Source organism: Vespa crabro, chromosome 4, assembly GCF_910589235.1.
Source record: "Vespa crabro chromosome 4, iyVesCrab1.2, whole genome shotgun sequence".
Taxonomy (NCBI): domain Eukaryota; kingdom Metazoa; phylum Arthropoda; class Insecta; order Hymenoptera; family Vespidae; genus Vespa; species Vespa crabro.
Window position 1 is genome coordinate 5598179 of NC_060958.1, and position 12534 is coordinate 5610712.

Sequence of the window (12534 nt, forward strand, 5' to 3'; positions counted from 1 at the left end):
CATAAAGTTATTTGTGCTTTCAGTGCATCCTAGCGGAAAAGAAGCTAACGAATATTAAGCAAATTTACAATGCTACAATTGGAAGCGTCGTCAAGTTCATCGACTGAGCATGCGTAACTCAAGTCGTACCGTTTCCGCTTGCATCCTTCTTCCTTTATGACCAGGTAAGGCGTACAAGCTGCCTGGTTAGCGTATGTCTCATGCGTGAAAAGTTGTGAAAAAAACGCGAGATGGTAAGAAATTTACATTCTTATTGCTAATGCAGAATTACGAATGTCGTTTTAATCATTATTGATGATTATTATATCTTCTATGTACGAAAGTTTTTCGTTAAACTTTAAATCGTGTTGTAGACCACGTGTAATTTGTGTACTTGTGTAGGATAAGTTTTTTTTATTTTTTTTTTTTTTTTTTATGAATTTTATTATTTTTCTTCTCATGACTTCTCACGCAGATCTTCGATCGTTTTTTAAAATTCAATTATGATATATTGAGAAAATAACGTATAAGAAAAGGTGAAAGTATTTAATATAGTCAATACTTATCTCTCCGGCCGCCATGTGCATGTCAGAACGCGTTTTGTCTTCAATATTTCGCCATTAATGTTTTCTAATATATCGTTATAATTATTAAGAAACATAACATGTTTAACGTTTGTTTAACGTTTCTTTGTTGTTATTCCAGTCGTTATCAACGGCGCGACCTTTGGTTACTGTATATAGTGATAAAAATGAACCATCAGAAGATACAATCTCTTTGCCATCGGTGTTCAAAGCTCCGATTCGCCCTGATATTGTAAATTTTGTTCATCAACAAGTTTCAAAGAATAGTAGACAACCGTACTGTGTGTCCAAGGAGGCTGGTAAATATATTTTCTAAAATAGTCTATCTAACCTAATTATCTTTAAAATATTTCAAGTTTTCGAATGGATTAGGATATGGTTAGTTCAACTATGTAAATATAGATTTTATTTACTAGGTCACCAAACCTCTGCCGAGTCATGGGGAACAGGTCGTGCAGTAGCGCGTATTCCTCGTGTTCGTGGTGGCGGTACCCATCGTTCTGGTCAGGGTGCATTTGGTAACATGTGCAGAGGTGGACGCATGTTTGCTCCGACCAAACCATGGAGAAGGTGGCACCGTCGTGTTAATGTTAATCAGAAAAGATACGCTCTTGTTTCTGCAATTGCTGCTTCTGGTGTTCCTGCTTTAGTACAATCTAAGGGTAAGGTTATATATTCCAGGTTATTCAGAATCAATACATATATACATCTATGATGATTTAGCTTTGGTCCGTGTTTCTGATAGACTGATTATACATAAGCTTTTGTACTGAGAGTGTAGTAAATTATTATTTATATTTATTATACTTTTTAATTAAAATAACTTGAAGCAGATCATATGAAATATGTCTACAGGACACATGGTTCAAGAAGTGCCGGAATTCCCTCTTGTAGTTTCTGATAAAATTCAGGAATACAATAAGACTAAACAAGCTGTTATTTTCTTGAGACGTATTAAAGCTTGGAATGATATCCAAAAGGTAATTGAAAGCATTCTTAATTGTATTTGTATAGGCACTATAGAATGTCCACATCTTTACTAAATCTGTTAGTTCTGATGTTCCTAATCAAGTGCTAGAGTAATATAGTTGTCACAGGCGTTCTAAGCTAGTACCTTTTTATACTAGGTTAGGGTATGCACAACTGCACACATTCAGTTTATTAAAAATGTTCGTTATTAGATTTTTCAACTGATAATATAGAGAGCATTATTTAATTTTTTTTTTTTTTTTTTTTTTTTATTTTTTTTTGTTAGGTTTACAAGTCTCAAAGATTCCGTGCTGGTAAAGGTAAAATGCGTAATCGTCGTCGCATTCAACGTCGTGGACCTTTGATTGTGTATGGACAAGATCAGGTGTGTAATTATTAAAAAAAAAATAAGAAAAGATAAAATATCTAAAATTTTACTATATTTTTAATTAAATATTTACTTTTAGGGTATTCGTAAGGCATTCCGCAACATTCCTGGTGTGGATCTTATGAACATCAATAAGATGAATCTCCTGAAGCTGGCACCTGGTGGTCATGTTGGTCGTTTTGTTATTTGGACGAAATCTGCTTTCGATCAACTAGATGCTCTGTATGGAACGTGGCGCAAACAATCTAAGCTTAAAGCAGATTATAACTTACCCTTCCCTAAGATGGCCAATACAGATTTGTCTAGACTTCTGAAGTCAGATGAAATTAGAAGAGTTCTGAGAGCTCCAAGGTAATATTTTTAATACGAATAGATGTCGAATATATATATATATATATATATATATATATATATATATATATATATATATATATAAATTAATATTAAATTATTAATTCTTTTTTAAATATTTATATGATGATTTTAAGGTCCGTGTTGTTGACTGACAGTGATTATAATTTTTAACCATTACTGATAGAATTGAAGGAAAACTAACTTCATTCTTTTTGGCAATTTCTAAATAATATATAAATTGTATAATATTTAAATTACAGAAAGAAGATAGTACGCAGGGTGAAGAAACTGAACCCATTGAATAATACACGTGCAATGTTGCGTCTGAATCCATATGCTGCAGTATTGAAACGTGCAGCAATTTTAACTGCACAGAGACGACAATATGAGAAAGATTTGCTCTTGGCTGAAAAACGAGGAGTAAGTATAATAATAATAATATCAATTGATATTTTAGCATCATTGTGCGAAAGTTTGAAGTACATATATGAAAATATTTTATTCCATTTAGATCGAACTTCCCAAGAACGCATCAGCACTCAAAGCTAAAAGACTTAAAGAAAGAAGAACCAAGCAAATTCTGGCGGTTAAAGCGATTAAAGCGAAGAAACCTAAAGCTCCGAAGAAAGCAGCCTCGGCACCAGCTAAAGCTGCAAAACCAGAGCCGACGAAAACGTTGGATGCGCAGGCAACAAAAGCTAAGAGCCCGCCAGCCAAATAAAAATGATTAAGGAGTTTTTGTCGTTAATCCAAGATTTTTATTTCAATATAAATAAAATGTGGAAAGAGACACAACAACAAAATTTATATTTCGATCATCTTTAAAATATTTTTTATATATATATATATACATATATATATAAAGGATATTTTTTGTTGTATGTCGATACAAAATTTAAAAATTTCCTACAAGTGGTACTCTCATAAAAATGGTATTATCATCGAATACTTCAATAGATGCAACTTTTGCGTTTGCTTCCGTTGGAATGAAAAAGTTAATATTTCTAACGTGACGTCTACCACCCAATTCTTGTAATTTAATATTCAAAACATTTTCCGTTGCTAGAGCAGCAGTACTTACTTTAAATCCTTCAATCTTTATTTCTGCCTGCGTTATATTTAATTTCTTACAATTTTTATATATATATATTTTTTTTTTCACCATATATATATACATATAGATAACACGTGACAAGAATAGAAAGATCACGTACTCAAGGTAATTTATAGGATATCGAAAGCAAATGGAGTATATTACTTACAGCAAAATATTCTTTGCTATTTATAGTATAAAAATCCGGGATTTGACTCAATTTCAATCGTGTTTTGAATCCGCTCGATATCATTTTGAGATCTATATAATCATATCGTCTTAACAGTATGGCGTTATCCAAACAATGCTGTGGCAAATTTTCCATACTCAATAATGAATAATTATTACAGGAAACTGCGGCATTAAGTTATAGATGAACTTAATTTGGCATTTGCAGGTAATGTTTTAGAAATAGGTTTATCGATTAGATAAATTCTTTTGTTTCGATTAGTTGTTTGTCAAGTTTATATATATATATATAAATTTTTTTTCTTTATATATATATAAAGAAAAAAAAAATTTTTTAAAGAAATACGATTAATTAGGATATTTCCATGAAAATTATTTTAAATAATTTATTACACCTAAACTTATACCTGGCATCATTGATGACAACTTATTTTGATCTATCACATTTTTAATCTTTTGCTCGGTTTAATAGTAGGGGCAGTTAGAATGAGCATCCTATGTTTATTGTCAACGACAGCACGAACTTCGTCGCTGTCGATGGTTTCTGGAATAAGTAAATTTTCTCGATGTTTCAGGATTTGTTTAGACAAATCATTAAATGGCAATTTTTGTATCATATCCGAAAATTCTTTATTTAAATGTCGTTGAACGCTCACACGAAGATTATTGCCCTTAACAGTTATTTTCGTAGATGACATATCGATTTCCGGTGCTAGTAACATCTTCGCCTTGATAAATAACAAAGATATGATAATTAATGAATTATTAAAAATTCTAACCTATAATTAGCGTACTATTAATATATATTAATGATCAATCGAGGGGATTTCTCTTGAGAGAGGATTAAAAAAAAGAAAAAAGAATGGTTGATTAATTTTTTACTTTTTAAGGTCACTGCTTCATATAAAAAAAAAGATTAGGTGAGCTTCAACCTTTCGACGGTTTCATGACCCTTTTTTAATAATATGTGTTATAAAAGTAAAAAGAAAACGTGTATAAAATGATCTATCGATTGCGAGCATGACGTGTATATTAGAAATGAACGAATTTTCCTCACGTCTTATATTTTCAAATATTTCTAGTTGAAAATATTTCTTTTTTTTTTTCTTTTCGTACAAACCTCATAGAAATTGTCAGGCCGAATACCTATGGAAACTATTTGCACAATATAACTGTTATCCAATGATTTCGCTGATGATACTTTTGTAGAATCTGCTATTCTCTTTTCGTTAAATTTTGGACAGTAAATGCTACCTGTCTCATGATCGCCATGACATTTTGTACATCGCTCGTTCGTCGTACTCATTTTTCAACTTATTCACAAATAATATTTGTATTATTTGATTATTAAGATATTTGTTTTAAATCTCTCATCGAGAATCATAATCGAGAAAGAAAGATATGTATATACATATAGAAAGAGAGAGAGAGAAAGAAAGAAAGAGAGAAATAAGTAAAGAATGCTTTAAGGTTATAAAATTTTGAGAAATATCAAAAAAAAAGGTATAATATGACACATCAATTTAGAATTTGAAATATTAGAGATTTAATTAATGTGTTACTTATTTGTATGAAAATCTATATTTAATTAACAAAAGGTAATCATATGGATGAAACAAACGATAATCGATCGGAATTTATGATGCATGTGATGCAACTTCGATCGTATTGGTCAGAATTCAGGTAGGGAATTATCCTCCATTGAATCAATTAATTCGTTGGATAATATTTCACATGAAAAATTTGTTTTTCTCGAAAAATTTTTTGGAAAACAAAATTGACGATGTTTTCAAACAAAAAAAAAAAAAAGTTTCGGATTTGCGTTGTTGAGAATTTAATTCGTGATCCGATTACGAAATAAAATTCAACAAAAGATATATATTTTTTTTTTCTTCTCACATTTTCTTTTCACCTCGATGCTTCGAATTGTATATTCGAGATTTAAAAATTTGTCAGCCTTCTCGAATAATTCCAAACGAAAAAGAAAGCTTTATTTCCACATATGTTCATGCATATATGTACATCGCGTATTAACGCTGAACTAAAGCGTACACGCATATTCGTTCGTATTTTTTTTTCTTTTATTCATTTTTACCAGAAAATCTGTTAAAGAAATTTTTTTTTTTATTATTTATTTTTTTTTTTTATTTTTTTTTGAAAAGTCCTAAAAAATAAGTACGATCTAGCACATAATTTCATAAAGCAAAATCCATTAATATTATAACCTAATCGCATTTTCACGTCTATTTAACATTTCGATATTCCCATTTCGATCCAATTCGATCATGAATAATTTTGATAATCGTAATTAGCCAATCCGACGTTTTGATCGATCGTAAATCTCATCATGGCGTTCGCTGTTGCAATGACGATTACGTATCCCATTCTTTTTTTGCTAATTACATGGAGAAATTACAGATAATAATCGCAAACAAATTATTCAATATAAATGTATGTGTTTCGTGAGAAAATTGTAATGGTAAATTGCTTTTCTCTCACTCTCTTTCTCTCTGTCTCTTTCTTTTTTATATAAACAATTATTATTTCAATTTTATTTCTTTAACATCTTTTCTCTCTCTTTTATATCTAACTAATTTTTTTCTAATTTTTATTTTCTTTCTTATTTTTCTCTCTTATATAAATAAATTTATTTTTTTTTTATTTTTTTTTGTTTCCTTTAATTTCTCTCTCCCTCTCCTCTTTCTCTCTCTCTCTCTCTCTCTCTCTCTCTCTCTCTCTCTCTCTCTCTCTCTCTCTCTCTCTCTCTCTCTTATATATAAATGATATTTTTTTTATCTGATTTCTTTGATTTCTTTCCTCTCTCTCTTTCATATAAATGATTATTTTTTTTAATCTGTTTTCTTTTTTTAATCTGATTTCTCCCTCTTTTTGATATAATTTTTTTCTAATTTTTTTTTCTTTCATCTCTCTTCCTTTCTCTCTCTCTCTCTCTATCTATCTATCTCCATTCGTCTCACTCTGTTCTTTCTTTCCTAGGACACATCGTTCGACGTTCGTATCTGTATTGTTATGAAACGCCTGCGCGAGTTTCCTTTTGAAAGAAACGACGACGGTAGGGGTAACGCGGGATTCAGGGACGAAATTGCACCGTGGTTTTCAACTACCGGATATCAGTGAAAGACGAGCGGTCTCGCGGTTAAGTTGTCCTTCAACTCCATGTCGCCTTCTCTCGGCCTCTTCCTTCGGTACGGAATTTTGGCGGTTATTTTTAAGAATGGTGAGTGGTCACATACTTTTTCTATTATCGGAAGACACGATATCCTTTTCTATTTCTTCCCCTCCCCACCTTTCTATTTTGTCTCTTTTTTTTCTTTTTCTTCCTTTTTCAAGTGTTCCACCCAAGAAACATCGTTCTTTTTTATTTTTTTTATCCATCTATAAAGAATCTTTTGTTCTTACTTCGATCGAATATTTGTATATAAGAAAATTTTATAATATTCAATTATGATGATAATAAGATCAAAATCGTTTTTCATCATGAATCAAATATAAAAAATTATAACAATAGAGAAAGTCGTTCGTTCGTCTATCTGTTCTTTCGTCCGGTTTAATTTAACTTTTTAATTTAAGTTATAACGTATACAAGTTGGAAACGATGCTCGTCGCTTCGAAATATCAGCTAATTTACCGACCGACCGACCCTACCACTTCGAATTTTTTCACGAATATGGACTTTTCGATCGACGGGGGGGGGTCAAGGATTTTCCTTGAATTATTTTCCACGAGGAATTCCTTTTTTTTGTTCACTCGACTCTATTTTTTTCTCGTTTTCATCGGAACGTATGATGTCGGTGGATACTGATAGTAGTGGATTTGGTAAGGCAACTCGTTTACGTATTCAAAAATTTCTGAATAGATTTTAACTATAATCTATCTCGATCATCTATCTTCGCGTTCGATCGAAACTCTTTCAGTCTGGTTAAAATTCAATTAGGAATACGATTTATGGGTGCTCGATAATTTCAAAATGATTTTTTTTTTCTTTTTTCTTTTTTTCCATATTAAATTATTATATACGCCTATCTGTTCAATCAGCTTTTCCTCCATTATTACGGAGGAGTATCAATCATGATGTTATAGTAACAGTACAATATATCTTATATTTTGATAATAAATTAGTTTATTTTCTTTAATCTTTTCATCGTATATCATTTATTAACGCATTGTTAAAGTACGTTTGCACATGCGATTATAACTGACGTATGATTAAAATATAAAATAGTGTAAGATTTGTTATTGTAAATTATTTTTTTATTGATTGGATATATATATATATATATATATATATATCTATATATCTATCTATCTATCTATCTATCTATCTATATATATATATATATATATATAATGTCCGCTTAAATTTTTATATTACTAATATTTTTCAGAATCTTTTCTTCAAGAATATTTTATTAATGATTTTATTAACAATAATTTAATTATTAATATAGCCGATGAAATTCATTCATTTTCTCAAATATGTATTGCTTTTCACAATATGTAATAATTCATATTGATATCACATTCGATGTAAATTATTATTTCTTTTTGATTTCAAGCCTGTAACGTATCAAACGAGTGACATCGTTTTATACATATACATATATATATATATATATATATATATATATATACATATATATATGTATATATTTATACATACACACATATATATATATATACATATATATAATATATATATATGTAGAATATAAAAGATAAAATGGTATGAGCTGATAGTGAAATTCTTTCTCTCATATTCAAGCTTACATTTTCAACGTTATCTTTTATGCGTATCATTAAAAGTATATATTGGATAAAAAATTTTTTTAGATAATGAGATCGTCTAATTTAAATGCAAATTTGACAAATGAACAGTAAATGGTACTAATTTAGAGTCGTAAATGTATATTTACGTATTGGAGAAGAAGAATAAAAAATAACACACAGAATAAAAAAGAAGAAAAAAAATTTGGAGAAAAAATATATATTTTCTATCTTTGAATGAACCGAAACGAAATGTTCGATTCAATGAAATTTCTACTAATCGTACTCTGTCATTGGCTTTCATTCAAAACCTTTTCTCTCTCTCTCTCTCTTTCTCTCTCTCTCTCTCTCTCTCTCTCTCTATCTTTCTCCCACTCTCTCTCTTTCTCTCTTTCTCTCTTGTTCTTTTTTTTTTTTCAAAAGCGCTTATTTGTAATTCTCTTTTCGACAAAACTCCGACTTTTTTCGATCTCACAATGAAAAGCGTAAACTGTATTTTAAAAAATAGCGTTTCGATCGTAAAAAAGTGAGAACGAAATAAAACACGTATTTTCGTTGTTCTCTAATAAACAGAAACAAAAAAAGAAGAAGTAGATGGAGTAGGATGGACCGATTGTTTTCATATTAGTACATTTCTTGCGATAACTCGTATTGTTTGTAATTTGGAAAACGGCGCGTTTACGCAAGATATCACGTGATACCGTCATCACTTTCGTTTTAAGCGGGATATTTAAATCTTCGTACATGTATCTATCATATAGTTTTTCTTTGTTTATATATGTTGATATAAAAATTAATATATATATATATATATATAAATATGCAATTATAATAATTATACTCTCTTTTTATATAATAACTCTATATATATATATATATATATATATATATATATATATATGTATATATATAATGTATTCACATATATATAGAGTATAATTGTTATAATTTTAACGACTTTGAAAAATGAAATTACAATTTTTTCTAAAGCTAAGTTGTTCATCAAGCCTTTACGAATATCGGGAACTATTTTGTATAACTAGATCGATTAAGACAAGTTCGATCTCCGATTAAAGCTCATTTCTACTAACCGTCCGTTAATTCGATCGTTCAACTCGACAGGATTTCCTGCAAGAATATTATCGCATTCGATCGAGTTGTAAATGAGTTTCGTGTTCCACAAATTTCTCTGGCCTATCTTCATTCCTCTCTTTACTTGCCCTCTCTCCTTCCTACCCCTTCATTCTCTCCGTCTCTCTCTTTCTCTTTCAAATAGTCGAAGAATTTTCGTTCGAATCGCGACGCTTTCATTTATTCGATTTCCTTTTCCATCGATTTTCTATTTATCGAATAGAATCGATAGAATCGTTCGTGGCGAAACAATAAGCGTTTATCTATATATATATATATATATGTATGTATGTATGTTTGTATGTGTGTATGTATGTACGTATTGATCGTTTGAAATTTATGCGCGAAATTAGAATAATTTAGTCCGCGGCGTGTCACACGTTGTCATCTTGAATAATTTTTATTCTCTTTACCATAATTTTTTTCGCGCGAATTATTTAGCCGGAATAAAAAAAAAGCGACCGTTTGGTAAAATTGATTAGAATAAAAATTTTTTTGAGGGTTTTTTTTTGTTTTTTTATCTCATTATCCTCACAAAATGTTCTACTCAATTTTTTACTCTCTTTTGCTCGCTTGCTCTCTCTATTTTTCCCCAATCTGCCATTATTACGCATGAAGTATTATGGAAAGGCTCTCGTATTCTGTATATAATAATAATAATAATAATAGTAATGATAATAATAATAATAAATAAATGAAAACATTGATATCAAAGAGACCATTACTATGAAAATAATGATAATAATAACAATAAACTATCATCTTAATAATCGTCATAAATTTAATGTTTTTATTTGCAATGATTTTGTAGGGAACATTTCTTATCAGATTTCTCTTATTAGTTTGGCTATCAGATATCTTGGTAATTAGAGATAATATCTATGAGAGAGTCATAATCTTTAATCTTTTTGAAAATTAACAATAGGAGAAGAATGTGAAGGGAAATAATATACATATATATATATATATATTTATGTATACACCTATATGTGTTTCACGAAATGCAATTTGTCGCATGAATCGATGCGAGAAACATCTATCACATTTCGAAGGACGATGTTCCCTTCGGCTGTGTCCGTCATTTTTTGAAACGATACTTCTCTGTCAGATCTCCGATATCATGTCAGAGATATACATGTACATATATGTATGTATTTACATATGTATATATCTTATCAATCTGAATAATTCGTATGATCAACTCGCAAAAATCTATCAGATTTTATTACATTAAAAATAAATATTTTTGATTTGTTTATTACTTAACACAAATTGTTGGCCAGATATTATACGGAAAATTTAACGTGTTTCATCGAATGATTATTTCATTATTGAATTCAATTAAGAATCATTATTAAAATATTGGAAAATTTGGAGATTATTGAAATCTTTCTTATCATTTTTCATTTTATTTATTTTTCATTTTTTTTTCTGTTTTTATCATTAAAATTTTATAAGAATATTCAAGATGATAATCGCACGAGCGATTTAATCTCATTTTTCATTGTCTTTCATAACTTCATAACTTTTTTTCTTCTTCTTCTTCTTCTTCTTCTTCTTATCATCATTGAACCAATAAGAATATTCACGGTGATAAGGACACAATGTTTTAACTAATTAATATTTGGTAAAAGTTTTCTATGTAAAAAGGGAGGGATAATTATCGGAAGATATGAAAATTATGTTCTGCTAATTACAGTTGGATAAGAAATCGTAGATTTTGACGATATAATTATAATTAACTTGTAATTACAATAGGTAGGAAAAATGAAGGGAAGATGTGTCATTTGTACGGATTGGTCTCCTTCGTTCTCGTCGATGCTTTTTATTTTCTCTTTGTGCTCTCGATAAACGTGAAGAGTCAAGAGTTACGGAGGATTAGCTAACGTACGAATTGGATTTTTGGACACAATAGACGTAACTATCGTCTATACGATTCTATCGATGTAACTATCGAAGTAGTTTGTATAAGAAAGAGTGCCGTGTTAAATTAACTTGAAATCTTTAGCTTTGACGAATTGGTTAAAATATTACATATAGGGAAGTTCGTTAAATAGATTAGATTTAGAATTTGATCAAAATTTTATTGACATAAAAATTTTCGACTTATATTTATTCCCGCTTTACTATATCTTCAGTTTATTCAATCTGACAATAATGTATATAAATAAAAGTATACTGTCAATCTGAAAATTATTTTAATAATTATAAAAGATCTCAAAGTCTAAAAGACTTTAATGTAATGTAAGTTAATTATGCGCGTAACGTAATACATTTTTTGGTATTACTCTTTCAGGTTTCTGTGATGAACACGAATACAGATTGACAAAATACTTGTTGGAGGGATACGATGCAGCTGTGAGACCAGCAAAAAATTCCTCCCAACCTTTGGCCGTTATCTTTGGTCTTTCTCTTCATCATATAATCGATGTGGTGAGTGATAGACCATAAAAATTCTTTGAACAATGAATAATCTATATAGTATATGTATAAAACGTTGAGAGTGCATTTGGGTATGGTATTACTACCTACGCCATTGATACATATAAATGACTTTCTACATATATATACACACACACATACACGCACGCATATATATACATATATATATACATATATAAATGACAGTATCGATGATACTATTATTATCATTATTTAAAATCGATCATTTCAAATGACAGGATGAAAAAAATCAAATACTAACCACTAATTGTTGGGTAACACAAATTTGGACCGATCATCATTTGAAATGGAACGCCTCGGAATTCGCAGGAATTCGAGTAATTCGTGTCCCATACAATCGCGTTTGGAGACCTGATATTATACTCTATAACAAGTAAGCGGGTGTTCAGATTTTTTTTTATTCGCGTTAATTATATTCCAATGTAATATATACCTATTATCTCTATTACAATAGAAAATATATGTATATTAATCGAATTATAATAAGAAGAATGATCGAACATGGCGATTCAAGGATTCGTTAAATATTTTTTGTACAGCGCAGATCCACAGTACAGTTCAGCGATTATAAATACAAACGTAATCGTCAGTCACACGGG

At 29.7% G+C, this 12534-nt stretch overlaps 3 protein-coding genes across 4 annotated transcripts in view; 2 read left to right on the forward strand and 1 right to left on the reverse strand.

Moving 5' to 3' along the window:
* The first annotated feature begins 82 nt into the window (after positions 1–82).
* Positions 83–3077, forward strand: LOC124423827 (60S ribosomal protein L4). Its single transcript, XM_046962071.1, has 8 exons — positions 83–233; positions 685–862; positions 980–1225; positions 1419–1543; positions 1819–1917; positions 2000–2271; positions 2535–2694; positions 2786–3077. Exons 1-8 carry the CDS (start codon positions 231–233, stop codon positions 2993–2995), a joined length of 1293 nt encoding a protein of 430 aa, XP_046818027.1. The 5' UTR covers positions 83–230; the 3' UTR covers positions 2996–3077.
* An 851-nt stretch (positions 3078–3928) lies between these two features.
* On the reverse strand, positions 3929–6169 carry LOC124423831. Its single transcript, XM_046962077.1, has 2 exons — positions 4677–6169; positions 3929–4284 (listed from the first exon to the last, which is right to left on the reverse strand). The coding sequence occupies exons 1-2, from the start codon at positions 4860–4862 to the stop codon at positions 3997–3999; spliced, it is 474 nt and encodes a 157-aa protein (XP_046818033.1). The 5' UTR covers positions 4863–6169; the 3' UTR covers positions 3929–3996.
* A 547-nt stretch (positions 6170–6716) lies between these two features.
* The window catches only part of LOC124423847 (neuronal acetylcholine receptor subunit alpha-7-like), a 10837-nt gene continuing 5019 nt past the window's right edge, over positions 6717–12534 (forward strand). For both annotated transcript variants that reach the window (XM_046962117.1, XM_046962118.1), the window contains exons 1-4: positions 6717–6794; positions 11769–11905; positions 12154–12308; positions 12475–12534. The exon at positions 12475–12534 is cut by the window's right edge and continues 124 nt beyond it. In XM_046962117.1, the coding sequence (XP_046818073.1) occupies positions 6734–6794; positions 11769–11905; positions 12154–12308; positions 12475–12534 (413 nt within the window). In that variant the 5' untranslated portion in view covers positions 6717–6733. The remainder of the gene's footprint in view (positions 6795–11768; positions 11906–12153; positions 12309–12474) is intronic.